At 36.3% G+C, this 15,471-nt stretch overlaps 2 protein-coding genes across 37 annotated transcripts in view; one reads left to right on the top strand and one right to left on the bottom strand.

Annotated features, from left to right (window-relative positions):
- The window catches only part of LOC107744607 (disks large homolog 2), a 217,367-nt gene extending 208,992 nt beyond the window's left edge, over positions 1-8,375 (top strand). For 28 of the 36 annotated variants that reach the window (XM_016558337.1, XM_016558340.1, XM_016558357.1 and 25 more), the window contains 7 exons: positions 2,914-2,964; positions 3,092-3,193; positions 4,062-4,085; positions 4,422-4,594; positions 4,951-5,060; positions 5,170-5,261; positions 5,958-8,375. In XM_016558337.1, coding sequence (XP_016413823.1) covers positions 2,914-2,964; positions 3,092-3,193; positions 4,062-4,085; positions 4,422-4,594; positions 4,951-5,060; positions 5,170-5,261; positions 5,958-6,064 — 659 coding nt within the window. In that variant the 3' untranslated portion in view covers positions 6,065-8,375. Of the gene's footprint in view, positions 1-2,913; positions 2,965-3,091; positions 3,194-4,061; positions 4,086-4,421; positions 4,595-4,950; positions 5,061-5,169; positions 5,262-5,957 lie in introns of those variants that run through there. The other 8 variants (XM_016558364.1, XM_016558363.1, XM_016558362.1 and 5 more) reach the window with 3 other exon arrangements.
- Positions 8,376-11,260: 2,885 nt separating this feature from the next.
- Positions 11,261-14,829, bottom strand: LOC107744606 (HEPACAM family member 2-like). Its single transcript, XM_016558326.1, has 7 exons — positions 13,963-14,829; positions 13,379-13,714; positions 13,032-13,289; positions 12,689-12,829; positions 12,313-12,348; positions 12,186-12,217; positions 11,261-11,582 (listed from the first exon to the last, which is right to left on the bottom strand). Exons 1-7 carry the CDS (start codon positions 14,009-14,011, stop codon positions 11,367-11,369), a joined length of 1,068 nt encoding a protein of 355 aa, XP_016413812.1. The 5' UTR covers positions 14,012-14,829; the 3' UTR covers positions 11,261-11,366.
- Between the last annotated feature and the right edge of the window lie 642 nt (positions 14,830-15,471).

Below are 15,471 nucleotides of genomic sequence, written 5' to 3'. Positions count from 1 at the left end.
TATATATAAATACTTATTATCTATTATATAGAACATGAAGTTCTCCTAATGGAAATCTGTTACATTCTAGTCTTTTGTGTTTGTCTTTTATGATGTCTCTGCAGTGCTGTGCCAAATGTTGTCTTGGGTTTTTAACAGTGTTGTTATGTTCTCATCAGGAGCATTTAGCCAACACAATTATTAAAATATGGTTTTAAGGGAATACACATCGGCCAAACTGAATATTTAACATTATTCTCAATGAATTCATATGTATTTGTGCCAAGACATAATACATAGAGAGGATAAGCGATGGATGTTCACAGAAAACAAAGCCGATATATAAGATCAGAAGAGAGGATATTTATTTTAGGTTGAGTGTGTTTATCTCTCTTCCTCGGTACTGAGTCCCTAATTTAATCTCCTGTGTCTAATTTTATTTTATTCTTTAAACTCAAGTCTAATTTTGTCAACCAAATACAACCAAGACTGTCAAAGTTTATAGAACACATAGATCACACTGCTACAAGAAAAAGTTACTGAGTAACCTGATGACTTCAGGTCAGTTTATTGGAGATAGTCCAGCTCCAAAGCGTTAGCTGTCAGGTTTTGTAGTCATTTTGAGAGTGGCAGGTTTCCAGACCGAGTGTGAATTCAGAGCTCTCTGGATGAGCTTGTCACTTTGGACAGATTAGGTTTTGCCATGTAATTGTCATATGGCATGATGCTGTTCTAGACAGCCATTGTCAACATAATGAAAAATGACTTGTTTGTTTCCCCCTTGGCCGGTAAACAGGATTTGTGGCTTTTATTTAATTTATTTTGGAAATGGACGCACTGATAAAAAATGATACGTGCTGTCAGAAAGAATCATTTACAGTTTGTTTGCTTTAACATGCAGAAAGATACAAGTTTTGCCCATGGCAGTTTTAAGTTTAAACATTTCAGAGTTACATTTCAGCAAACATTTCATTGATATGAATATATATACATTATTGTTTGGGTTCAGTACGTTTTTAAAAAAAAATTTTATGAATGAAGCAAGGATGCATTGAATTGATTAAAGGTTACAGTAAAGACATTTCTAATACTACAAAAGTTTGCATTTCTTGCAAATAAATGCTATTGTTGTGAAGTTTCTATTCACCAGAGAATGCTGGAAAAAAATGTATTACTGTTTCCTCAAAAATATTAAGCAGCACTGTTAATAAGTAGTGTTTCTTGAGCACCAAATCAGAATGCTGAAAGATTATTTGACACTGAAGACTGGAGTAATGGCTGCTGTAAATTCAACTTTGCCATCACAGGAATAAATTAAAAGTTATTTTGAATTGTGTTCATATTTTACAATATTACTATTTTTACTGTTTTTGATTATAATAAATGCAGACTTGATGAGCATAAGATACTTTTTGCTTCTTTTTTTTTTTTTTTTAAGTCACCATGTCTTGCATGTGATGTTAGTAGAAGCATAATTCTTAAGTTCGGGCTCTTATAGCTGAGAGTCAGAGGGCAAATGTCACTGTCAAGTCTTACAAAATGATGTATGATCTGACTCCACCACAAACTCCAGGCATTGATGAAACCCACATAACCTTGTTTAACGTCTTCACAGATGCTGTCCCCTCAGCTTGGCTTCTGTTTAATGCACAGAACTCATCCTGCAGAATTCAAAAGAATATACAACTCAAGCTTTGTTCAAAGTGAGCTGCCTTGTTGCTTATTACCTACACAGGCAGCTGCCTTCTAAGAGAGATATCCTTACAGCCATTACTGATTTGGAACGCTCTACATAACCAGCTATCTGAGACTCAACTCGCGATAATATATTCAGTTGAGTCTGGTGCTAACAATAGAGCTCCACTCTAATCAGCATAAAATTAGCATGTTCAAATATTAGGTAAAAGAATAATTTTTAATTCTACATTTTATTCATACTGTTTAAAGTGTTGAATAAAATGTTTAATTATAGTTAACATTTTTCTCACCTCATCTGCTTGAATTGGATCAGTAATGCAAACATGCAGTGTTGCCTTTAGAATTTAGCCAAACAAGAAATTTAAGGAGGCAGCAAAGTTAAGTTGCCTACCTTTTGGAACAGCTTTTTTTGTTGTGAGTCTGCAATTGATGCCTCAAAATTCTGCTTCTGTGGGCAGTTCATTAGGTTGCCGAACAGGGCTTCAGAGTGTGCTTTGTGTTTGTAAGGCTTTAAATAGACATAATCCATTGTGTTTATGGCAATAGCTACACAAATAGAGGCCATCTAGCATTTCCACAGCATCTAAATTGTTCTGTGTAAGAGTGGAGCACTACACAGAAGCTGATTTATGTGTGATTCATTCTCTATAGTTTAATGTTACCACTGCCTATGAGAAAAATGAAGCTCTGGCTCAGAATAACACTCGATCCTATCTGGGTTTGAATCGATGGATAATAACCATATTGTGTTCCTGCGGCAGCCTGCTTCTGTTCGTTCCAGGGCTAAAAATAAACTCCTCTGGCTCTCTAAGTCCCTGTGTGCGCAGACCACCTCACAACTAGCGTCACATTGGACCTGCGTTTCCATAATTGGACTATTATATTCAATTAGTATTGCCACTGTCTGAAACTTCAGTCTCATCCATGATTACATTTTCTGTTGTCCATCATCGCCTTTCCGCTGATCCCTTTAATCTCCCAAATGAGCGCTAACTCAATTTTGCCACTCTTTTTTATTTTTCTCTTTTTTAATACAAATGTCCTTGTCAACAAGCACGTAATGACATTACATGCTCTCAGTAACTCATTTACACTTCCAGTTGAGCGGTGCTCTGAGATGAGAGACCTTGGTGAAGGGCGCACCAAATGTGGCCATGTCAATCGCCGGCGTTCTGCAAAAAGAGTCCTATCATAACCACCCACCCCACAGAGTATGTTTTTCTGTTCTGTTTCCAGGGAGTCAAGAGGAACTGATTCTCTCATATGAGCCCGTCATCAGACAAGAGAGTAAGTGTCTCTCCACTGTCTCTCATGCTTGAACTGTATGACGTTCACAGTCAGTGTAAATAAATTACGTGATTGGTGTTCGATTTCAGTCAGAGATTTTCTGTGCCTGTATTATCTGTTTGAACAGTTAATTATGCCAGACCGGTTATAATCTTGGGGCCCATGAAGGATAGAATCAACGATGACCTCATTTCCGAGTTTCCGGACAAGTTTGGATCATGTGTGCCACGTAAGTACCCTACAGAGATCTTGTGGTTTCTACTCAGGTGGTTAAATTATCAGATAAACTAAACTTTCAATGGATCTTTCATTAATTATTCATGATTATATCTTTAGTATGCACAGATATTAAACCTTCAGTAGAGGCTGACTCAACCGATATCTTAAAAGAGCCCACCTGAGCAATAGTGTACTGTGTTATTCTCACTTGTGCCATTATGGATTTCAATTGGAGTGTTAGAAAAACCTCTGGCCAAGGTAGTTTGTAATTATATCCAGTAGTCTTGGGGGTTTTTAAGCCTTTGTGCTGATAGCGGTTCTGATGGGGTTCATCAAAATGAGATGGTAAGGTGAGTGGCCTGACCATAAGAGTCCGTGGTGTTCCCTACTGTCCCAGTGTGCTTGAGTGCAGTTCCTGAAACTCATTTCATTGTGCTGTGACTATCAAATCACTTATTTCAAGGTCTGCTGATTAACAAACTTCAACTAGGTCACTAGTTAGTGATGCTTTCAGAAGTTACAAGTGGTCTAAAGAGTAATTAAAAAAAAAAACACAAAGCACTTGGAGCAAACCTTGAAAGTAACCCTTCGTAATCCACAATTTGTAACATTTCCTTTGTTTTCTAATTTTCTTCCCTTGTTTATTGGGAAAGAGCTTTGTTGGCTTGTGCTACACATATTAGTCAAAATATTAACAAATTGACAATACTATGGAGGACTTCATCTCAGAATAAAAATCCCATATCATTCGGAGAGTTTGCTGATGAGTGCCACAGAGCTCTTTCATGTTTTACATCTTAAACCATTTATTTATTGTTTGTTTTTCAGTTTTCCAGACTTATATTTAACCGTTTTTGTTTGTTCATAATTTAAAAAAGCGGCTAACAGTTCTGATCAAGAAGGTAAGTGAGAATATTAGTCTGCAATGAGCAAGATTATAAGTAGAAAATGTAATAGTTCTTCCCTGTAGTATACAGTTCATCCAGTCAGTGGGATCTATGGGTATTTCTGCTTAGATCACTGCTGCTGTTCTATCTCTTAGTATGTCACCCTGAAAGGTAGACATATAATAGTTTATTTGTAATTGTAAGTAGACTTGCCCTCCGTCCTCTGACAACTTAAGGTATTTCTTATGAATGTGTATGTAAATAATGATGATGATTATTTTTATGTGTTATAGAACCGAGTACCCAAGTCTTAAAAAAACTAACGCCTGGATATTTTTTAACCAATTTCAGATACTACCAGACCAAAGCGGGATTATGAAGTGGATGGGAGAGATTATCACTTTGTGTCCTCACGAGAGCAGATGGAGAAAGACATCCAAGACCACAAGTTCATCGAGGCTGGACAGTACAATGACAATCTGTATGGAACCAGTGTACAGTCTGTCAAATACGTGGCTGAGAGGGTCAGTAGTTGCTGTGGTTTTACAACCACAGCATTACTATTTATATAAAGTGCTTTGAATTACCATTGTGAATGAAATGTGCTACAGTATATAAATAAGCTTGCCTTGCCTAACGTAGATTTCACAATTTGGGATGCCTAGCCAGTTTAGCATGTTTCAGATGTACAGTACTTGCCAGTAATGCGGTAAAGAGTCAAACTCAATATCTTAGAGGCCATTATTCACAAGACTTTTCCTTGCTAAACATCTCATAGGCCATCTCTTGTCTTTGTGCCCTTGAATGTGTCTTTTGTGAACGGCCCCTTACTCTACTGTTCAGCTTCCTAGCATTTAGCAAGTCCTTTTTGCTTTTCTAGGGAAAGCACTGCATACTTGACGTGTCTGGGAATGCGATAAAACGACTACAAGTAGCACAACTCTACCCCATTGCCATCTTTATAAAGCCTAGATCCATCGAGTCCTTAATGTAAGTTTACCACACACCTCTATGATGCCGTATAAGTTCCATAAATAATAAAAATTCCTCTGCACTCAGACTAAGGGACTGATATGCTTCTAAAACCTGTGCATTTCAGGGAGATGAATAAGAGGTTGACGGAGGAACAGGCCAAAAAGACGTACGACCGTGCCATGAAACTGGAGCAGGAGTTTGGCGAGTATTTCTCAGGTAACAGAAAAGTTCCTAATCCATCCAGAGGACCTGAGCAGCACTTTTATGCTCAGATATCACCTCATTTGCATATTCTGATAGTCTCTTGCATATGCATTACCTCAGAGGCCAACCACTGCAGCCTGTTACATCCATCATGTTTGACAGCAGAGCCATGGAGCTGATGGTCTCCCCTGAGTGAAACACATCATCTTTCTCTTGAAATTTGCATTAGCGTGACCCCCGAGAGTCTGTATAGAGGAATGTGAAAAAGTGTGCAGCGACATGATGATTGATATGAGGGCATTTTGAACCCGTGTGACTATGCTACTGCTTTTTGTTTTTTTATTCCATTGCTCTGAATCTGCAAGAAAGCTCCTGGAAGAGATTTAAAAAGTCTGTTGCTTTACTAATAATGTATACTTAAATAGAAGAGCTATTTTTCTTATCAGAAAAAAGAAAATATATTTTTTAATGAAAAGGCTGCATAATTCTCACTTCTTTGTTAGATATTCTTTTGCTGGGTAAAATTGCTATTCTTACAATTTATGCAGAAGAATCCATGAACAATGATGTGGCTAATGAGCCATTAAGTTCAAAAATGATCATTATGAAACTGTCATCAGGGTTTCTTGTGGTGCAAAATGAAAAAGATGTTAATCTGTAAAGTGTTTAAAAATCTTTTAACATCAGCTCTTTCTCTTTTTCTTTCAGCGCTGGTTCAAGGAGACACACTAGAGGACATTTATAACCAGTGTAAGATGGTGATAGAGGAACAGTCTGGACCTTACATCTGGATTCCCTCAAAAGAAAAACTATAAAAAAAATCACCTTACCCTGGCAGGGACCTTGGACTGGAGAAAACACACACATAGGAATAATTTGTAATATAATATAAATTATTATTATGGCAATGTTTATTGTTAACTCTTACAGTGTTTTTTTTTTTTTCAGTTTGTTTGTTTGTTTATTTTACATTGCATTTTTCACTTTCAATATGAATGTTCCTGAATGTACGCCACAAAGTGTTAGAAGCATTTTTGGTCTCAACAAAAAAAGTGGACTCTTTGTTTGCATATTTATTGGTTAGCATTTTAATTTAAAGAAAAAAAGGAAACAAAATTTGTATGCTTTTTTGTATTCTTCTTCAAACAATCTTCGGTTGGGATTTCGAGCAAAAGGTCAGAGTAGGTCAGATCATCACGGATGATTTTCACACCCCATCACCACCTCCAAAAAAAAAAAATCTATGTTGATATCAGCTTGCTTCACTTTTCACCCAATCGGTTGGTTTCACACATCTCCCAGACTCATTTCACAAACTCTCTAGCATCTGTGCACTCCTGTGGCTAACAACACACACATTGATTGTGTTGCTTTTTGTTGTATTATTTTGCTAATTTTGTTTTGTACAGACATCTGTATTCGTTCCAATTGTACGTTATTTCTAATGGATCCTTTCAGAAAAGAATCTTGTGATTTTAAGATGCTTTAGTTCGTGTAAATGGATAAGGGGATTCAACTAGCTGTAGGAAATATGACACTATATTTTGCTATTTATATTGATAGAGGACACAACAGCACAGAAAATATTTATAAAGATGGTATATAACTTTGTCTAAAAATCATTTTGGAAAAGAGATTTTACTGGTACTGGTGTATCATATTGTGTCGTCGCTGTTGTGTTGGTGAGAATGAAAGGTAATGAGTGCATGTTTTCCCTGAACAAAACTCCCCCTTATCCGTCCAGTTCCGGAATCCGCTAATTCTAAACCGGCAGAGTTCTGAAATTCTTGGAACTCAACTTTAATTGGCTGAGGATTCTACTGAATGTGAATTGAGCGTGTTTCAGCTGTGTTCAGATAACAGGAAGGAGCCTGATGTTTGTGAATCATTCGTTGAAGAGTTGTTCGGCCTCCCTTGAGCACTCTCTAAAGTGTTTACAGTACCTCAACTAGAAATGAGGGCCAAAGGGACAAGGTCTGCAAGAGGTCTTGCTTTTCCATAAATGTGTAGTGGATCATTTTAGTTTTTTTTTCTTTCATTTTGGCATGCACTTATGAACATGACCTTGGCTTCCTGTCCACACATTCATGCCGCATACTTATGTCATTTGTGCCCTTTCCATGTATAGTTGAGAGATATTCCCGTCCTTGTACATTAATTGTAACGCTCTCGCCATTTGTGGAAACTACAAATGCCAAAAGCCATTAACTCTGCTCACTCGTTTCAAATGTGGGGGGAATTATTTGTTGCAATATTTATTGGGAGATGATACAGCACGGTTCTGTGGCAAGAGTCTTTTGACCTACTGGTCACCACTTGCCTTAAAAAAAGGGAAGAGGCTTTTCGGGCCAAATAGACATTTTTTACACTTTCTTGAAGACTGAGCACTTTTGTACATTTGAGAAATTATTCACAGATTGTGTTCAACCAGATGGTGGACACAGAGGGGGATTTTCAGAAGAGGGAAACTGAATATCACAGTGAAGCTCTTAATGGTGTAATATGAAACTTCTTTGAATAACAATAGATCGTGTATGTTATTACGACAATGTAAACCATGGATGGCAACAGTGACTTGATCAATCAGAATATAAATTGAACATTTTAAATGCTGTGAAATTATATTTTCTCTTCTAAACGTGCAGTTTTTTCTCCTTATTCAATGTGCTTGTGATTGATCATCTGTAGCATATCATTTTATTAATTTAGTAATGCACACAATGGATCATGAAAGTATCTCACAGGATTTTGTGTACCCTTTTTGTTACAAATATTTGCATTTAAATCTGTTGGTATTATTCGGTAATCAAAAGTGAATCTCAAATGATGCTGTAGCTTTAGTGAAAATCAAAACCCTGCAGTTTGTACGCACTTAAACGAGGGTTTTTGGAGCCTTATGGTGCTCATAGTCTGATTTGGTCCATTAATTCCAAGTGAATGTTCAGCTTAGTCAAACGTGCTGAAATGGGGTTGTTTTTGTCTCAGGGTTGCCAGATAGGGCTTAATCACTGATATTAAACCTTCGGATCAGAGTGCATCTGTTTACCACACAAATCTCAAATGTTTTATTCCTGATACCTGCATTGCATTTAGTCTATTCCTTTGTTCTGGAGCGTCTGTGTCTGACGAGTTCGCTTTGTGATTTATTTATCCCCAAACGAGGATGCAAATTATTTTCCACACATTGTTTTTTTTTTCCTGAATCCCAAATGATATGTGCAATTTTGTATATAAATATCTGTTTGCACTTATTGTAGTTGTTTAGGAGATCTTTAATTAACACTGCCAAACCTCTATGTGCTTGTGATTGATCATCTGTAGCATATCATTTTATTAATTTAGTAATGCACACAATGGATCATGAAAGTATCTCACAGGATTTTGTGTACCCTTTTTGTTACAAATATTTGCATTTAAATCTGTTGGTATTATTCGGTAATCAAAAGTGAATCTCAAATGATGCTGTAGCTTTAGTGAAAATCAAAACCCTGCAGTTTGTACGCACTTAAACGAGGGTTTTTGGAGCCTTATGGTGCTCATAGTCTGATTTGGTCCATTAATTCCAAGTGAATGTTCAGCTTAGTCAAACGTGCTGAAATGGGGTTGTTTTTGTCTCAGGGTTGCCAGATAGGGCTTAATCACTGATATTAAACCTTCGGATCAGAGTGCATCTGTTTACCACACAAATCTCAAATGTTTTATTCCTGATACCTGCATTGCATTTAGTCTATTCCTTTGTTCTGGAGCGTCTGTGTCTGACGAGTTCGCTTTGTGATTTATTTATCCCCAAACGAGGATGCAAATTGTTTTCCACACATTATTATTATTATTTTTTTTCCTGAATCCCAAATGATATGTGCAATTTTGTATATAAATATCTGTTTGCACTTATTGTAGTTGTTTAGGAGATCTTTAATTAACACTGTCCCCCAAACCTCTGTTTTTTTTTTTTTCTTTCTATTTATATCACAGGAGATTAAAGTTAAATTATTAAACACTTACATCCCCCTTCTGTTTGTAAGTATCATTTCCCAGCATTCCATGGGTGTAACAAATTAAGCATACTTAGAAAAAGTGAGACTGTACAGTTAACATTTGTTAAAAGGAAATAGTTTAATTTTTATTTCAGTCTTTTTCTTTTGACTTTTCTGAAGGAAAAACGAAGGAACCTATTCTTTGCATCCTGTTGCAGTATGTATTCCTGGTTGCTTTGAGGAGTCCAAATAAAGACATTGCTTTAGGTATACATGAAGGTACTCTACTCTTAAAATGTAAATGAAAGATTTGGTGAGACATTTGCACTCTTCAGATGACTGACAGCTGTCTCTCAAATGCTTTGACCTGTTTTGGTCTCTTATTGTGCACAGTGAGAGTGCACCTCTTTACTGACATCTAGATTTGCCTTTTAACATCAATTAATCTGCTGCTTACTCCATGACATGTCATAATTTATATACAGAACCTTTAACAGAGTTTGTCATGCAAGACAAACCACTTTCGCTCCAAATTGCTCTGAAAGGCACAAGTCATGTATCTAATCACTGTGTATGACAGTCACTAATGAGTAGGGTGGACACTTACGACCTCTCACAGTGTGCATATTTAAGTGTCACTTCAAACATCGTTTCCTTGACATTATTGCAAGAATCTGAAGTACTTAATGAAGTCATTTTATTACTTATCAAGTCCGTATAGTGTGTTCATGCTGTGCATGATCCAGTGCCAAGTGCAAGAGAGGAAACTGCTATTTTTCAGAATGATTTTTAGCCTATTGAATGTAACTGAGCAGGGTTGCCAACTCTCACGCATTTGGCGTGAAACACACGCTTTCAGGCTCCGTCTCACGCTCTCACGCTGCCCATGTAAATCTCACGCCAAATTGGCAACCCTGCTTACAATATGAAACATATTGTCTCAGCTTTCAACTTTGGTAAGTTTTAATACTAAATTCAAACAATAAATACAGTTTTGGCGCACTTAATGTGGCGTAAATCGTAAAATGTAGCACTTCAGTTAAAGCCAGTGCCATGAAAAAAAACTGAGTTGCGACAAGCGTTGAACTCGCCGGCGTCGCCGTGGTCACGTGGTTCACGGAGCTGTCCAAACAAACCAACCAGCGTTGACGATACATTTGTATGGGTTTAAGTAGAATAGACGACAGCTTCATTATACAATTATTTGCAGCATTTTTTGGTAAACATTACAGCATATTATGCATTGATTTACGTCGATGACATTTACAGTGTAATTTTATTCTGGAGAGTGATGGAGAGGCAGCATTAATATGGTTTTCTTAACTCTCGGGTATTGCTTACTTATAATGTGACCATACAGCTTAACAATTTTTCAGTTAAATAAGTGTTCTATATTTTAGTCCAATAATATGTATTTAATATTTTGAGGAGATATTTTGGTAGCCTACTAAATACTATTTGTGCAAAAATTATGGTCCATTAATGACATAATATTTTTTCTAATATTTCTATTACTTATATTTCAATGAGTGGAGTATGTAAAGTTAAAATAGAAAAAAAGGGGTTTTAAATTCCAATGGAAAGAGGCAAATTAGAGTCATTTTGTAGTCAGGAAAAAAAGATTTTCATTTGTAATGCGTTTACCCACTAGGTACCTGTATGGCTCTTTACTAAATAGATCTAGAATATTGCAGGTCATACCTGCTTACTTATTTTTTAATTCTTCATTTGAATAAATATTTAGACATGGTTAAACACTAGATTTTTAAATTAGAAATTAAAAAAGTTAATAACTTACATCCTTTTTTTTACCCTTTTTCATCCTTTGATACTTGCATAATTACACACAATGAATGCAAGCAAATACCGAATTTAAAGTTTAAAATGGTGCTAAAAGGCATTCATCAAAAGATTTGTATCCCCTTATATTTACAGTATATACACATGAATTGATATTGAATCTAGATCGAAACCCCAAACCTTTTTGCTGCCCTCTAGTGGTTGATCAGGACGTACCGTATTTTTTCACCCGCTGCTTATATGTTGCACTTGTTGCGCTGCACCAGATTCAGGAACATGAAAGTGTGTTATTAGTATTCGCTGTTTTCACTCCAACATGTTTTGTAGTCTCTTATATCAGTTGTTACTCCTCTCCAGCATCAGGACACGCTGTGGACTGTTCATTAGAGACACGCTCATCTAGAACGACTGTTTCTTCCCTGCATGTGGGTCCGACCTCAGAGTAACCAAAGTCCTCGAAGTGTGTCGCTGCAGCGGAGGCCTGACTGCTCTCTTTCGGCTTAATGAAGTCTGTGTAGACGTACGGTAAAGGAGTCACCTCTTCAGTGACAGGTACTTCCTGAGAGACAGGAGTGGTCGGAGTAAACCGGTATTATTAATATGTTTATTTTAAAAAAAATCGCATTAATCATTATGCTGGATACACGGACATTGTTTCATGACTTAAAGACCCAATGAAATGACCTGACAGTGGCATTTAGGCTCAGTGACCACCGCAACTTCCGGTGCAGCGCAGTGTATGGAAATTGTGAGAATATTAAGCACAAAATTAAATCTTTAAGTGTCACGCAACAGGACAAAGCAATATTATACTAAATGTTATGTTCATTATAGTTAATAATATTATAGGCTATTATTATTAGTTATGATTGACAATTATTAGACAGAAAGTCAATTTAAAGAGCCAAACTATTAGCCTTTAACTTTAGCTTACATTTCAAACATGAGCCCTGACTCATGTTTGAAAACCTGATTTGTTAACACTGCATTAGCATATAGAGGCCTCAAAGGTAGTATATATGAAATAAAAGCCACAAAACACTTTTCGTTGGGTCTTTAAGATAATGAAGATTGTCTTAAATGTTCATCATATTAACGTCCAAATATGTACTAAATTCATTATTACACATCTTGTTTATTAATGCTTTTGATTGTCTATTACCTGATAAATACCATGGTCATTGTCTGCACCCCCTGTGAAGTATATTTCACAGATATTATACAATTACAACTGGTATAATCAATACAAGCTTATAGATAGTTAAATAGATAGATTCATTTTTTAATACCTTCATCTGTAGTTCTGCCATTTTCTGCTCTTTGCCCTAAAAATACAACAACCGTAAAACATTCTTTACAAAATAGAAATGAAATGCAATAATTGCTGCAATTGTATTTCATGTTTTAGGTAGCCTGCAGAATAGCTGGGGAGTTTTTAAAGGGGGAAATTTGTCTGGTTTTTGTGTTTCTATGATTCATATTTCTTTTTGTCAAACTGGCGTTTTTGAGAACATTTGGGTGAGAACTGAGATGCTGAGATTACGTGGTATTGAGGTTCATGATCTGAGTCACAGAATAAATCTAAATCATGAAGGATGTGGGTTTCATAAACAATTAGTTTGCTAAAGCAACATTTATGAACATTTATTTGGGAGAAAATCTTACTGTGATGGTTTTTGTGAAGGCAGTAGAACACGATGCACATTCCCAAAACTCCTGCGAGTGTAAGTCCACTTGAAAGCACAATCTGATCAGACTGAGTTTTACCACCAGCGCCATTTCCTCGGTTAACAGTTGAGTTCTCACCTTAAAAGAAAACCAGAAAATTACAGGATTATGCAATGCTTCTTTCTTTTTCTTGATTCTGTTTCTGTTGAAAGATGTTTTACGAAATGCCTTTGTGTTTAAAGATGTTTTAGGTTTAATTCCTGCTCCTAAACAGAATATTAAAATCTGGCATCATTTTGAGGATTCATGTAAGGTGCACAACGAATGAACTACTGCTCACCGGTAATATATGTGTGCTTTTCTGATTCTCCATATGCATTTGAAGCAAAACAGCTGTACGTCCCGTAATCGGAGCTGGTTATGTTGCTGATGTGTAGAGTTTGGTTCCTCTCACTGAATGAGTGTCTGTGTTTCTCTAGAATAGGGAATCCTTCTCTCTTCCACATCAGATGCAGAAATAAGCCGCTCACTTCACATTTGAGAGTCACAGATGTGCTGGAGGTCCAGGAGACCACAATTTCTGTTGCACTTGGAGGGTCTTAAAGTAAAACATACTAATGAGCACAAGCACAGCAAAATTAGACGAATTCTACATGAATAAGCATGACTGTGATAGGTCTGACTTACACTGAATAATTAATGTAAAGCTGAGCATATTTGTAGTGCCGTTTCCTCTAATTATTGTTTCAGTGAAGACTCCTTCATCCTTTGTTGTCACGTTCTCCAGAATGAGGCTGTTATTGTTTAAATAGAAATGAGCTGTGCCACAGCATTGACTGTATGCAGCACTGAATGTGATGGTTTTTTTAAAACATAGACATGTTATTGATCCATTTCGTTTGGTCCATTCCACTGAGTGCAGAAAATCAGCAGTATGTTGATCAAGTTCCTCTCCAGTCAGCTCAACACGACTGTATAAGCCCGTCTGCACTTCTTTGACTTCAATTTCTCTCGCTGTCAAATCTATATGTATGTAATATGTAATACAATATGTAATAAACAAACAAAAAAAAGTTCAACTATATCTATGTATGAATGACCATACATGAAAAAATAATTGGCCTAAAGAAATGAAATTATTCTCTTTAAGTAAACCTACTTTTTAAAGTGTATTTAATTTATATATTACAATCCACATATGCATTAATAGCAAAATGAAAACGGAAACGCTGCAATAATTATTAGCTATAGAATTTATTAGCTATACTTACCAAATACAGCAAAGAAACACAGCCAAATATGAATGAAACATCCAGGCATCGTAAGTCAGGAGTTAGACTTAATGTTTTAATAGCTAAATTAGCATTTTATTAACATTGGCAACCATTAATCAAACCGTTCAAATTTGCAGATCTTGTTTCTGTGACTCACTTTAATGCACTCAGAGTTGAAACTGTCACCTCAGAGTAAAAAATAGCCACTAAAAACCACGACAGGAAAAATAAAAAGCGGTTAGAACAAGGAAGAAGGCAGGGCTGCTTTTATTCAAATGATCTAATAGACAACAACTCTCGTACATTGTTTTACACAGTATATTAGACTTTTAACTAAATCATAAAGGACAGCTTACTCTGGTTCAGTGTATCATTTAAATCTGATTATGGCTATAATGTCATCTTGCTTTGCTAAATGCCTTTTGGTGTTTCAGAAGCCTTTCAGTGTTTACTGTTGATTCAGTTTAATTTAGTATTATTTTTCTGGGATATTTATACAGTACATACTGTTATTTAACGGTATATCTCCTAAAAAAAATCTGTGAAGAGTCTTGATTTTGTGATACTAAATGTAAAGTTACATAAAACATCTATTAATGTAAGAAGTGGTTAAACAAGGAAACCCATCATCCTCTGGTTTTACACTTCAGTAAGAAAAGACCAGCTCATTGCAAACTGTAAAATAATTAGGCAGTGGACTGATGGAGTAGCTGTGATGAGTTTTGAAGACAAACTTCTACAGTTTGAGGAAATACGTTTTTTTTTTATTAAAACAAGCCTGCTAAGCATAAACATATGAAGAATTCACACAATCTAATATGCAGAACAGGATGTATGAAAATAGGCCATGAAGGAGACTTCAGTCCAAAGTGAGTCTTTCTAATTCAGCAGTGGCTGTACGTGAAGCAGGCGGTGTGTCGGATTTCTGGCCCTCCGCTACAGATTTAAAATGCTGATCACAGGAGAAACAAAATCAGCTCTTTAATAATACAACCAAGAACTTCAACATCTAAAATCCTGTGCTTTACAAAAAAAAGTGAATAAATGTCACATAATACAAATAATGCGAAACAAGTAATCAATATTTGCAGATTGTGAAAAGCATTTTTTAATTTAATTTTTTAGAGTATCTGAAACTAACTAATATGCAACTTACCACACATAATGTCGACATACTCTGCCAAATCACAGTCAATATCTGCGGTGGGGAGATTGACCTGGTGAACAGATGGGGAAGTGAAGGTGAACATGACTGAATTTGCAGATTTAATTCATGACCTTTCAGTCAAGATCTAACCTTCCCCAAAAGCTCCTCAAACTCAGGTGGCCACTCTTGCATCAGGCTGTCAATATCTGGCATGGGTCTGAAGAAAAATGCATGACTCTTGTTATAAAATGACACAGATGTTGTGTTCTGCTCTCTGGATGTTCGTGGTTGATTCATGTCAGTGCTTGCCTTGTGTAGTGTACAGTAGCTGGAGGCTTGGACCGATGCAGCTCACTAAT

The sequence above is a fragment of the Sinocyclocheilus rhinocerous genome, unplaced genomic scaffold (genome assembly GCF_001515625.1).
Source record: "Sinocyclocheilus rhinocerous isolate Xijiao unplaced genomic scaffold, SAMN03320098_v1.1 scaffold767, whole genome shotgun sequence".
NCBI lineage: Eukaryota > Metazoa > Chordata > Actinopteri > Cypriniformes > Cyprinidae > Sinocyclocheilus > Sinocyclocheilus rhinocerous.
Note: the sequence above shows the minus strand (reverse complement) of the source record. Positions and strands in the feature narration are given on the sequence as shown.

Coding starts and splice junctions, on each gene's coding strand:
- LOC107744606 (XM_016558326.1), bottom strand. CDS start 14,011: ATGCCTGGATGTTTCATTCATATTTGGCTGTGTTTCTTTGCTGTATTT. Junction 13,290..13,378: donor CTTTACATTAATTATTCAGT/GTAAGTCAGACC, acceptor TTTTACTTTAAG/ACCCTCCAAGTGCAACAGAA. Junction 12,830..13,031: donor AAAGCACACATATATTACCG/GTGAGCAGTAGT, acceptor TTTTCTTTTAAG/GTGAGAACTCAACTGTTAAC.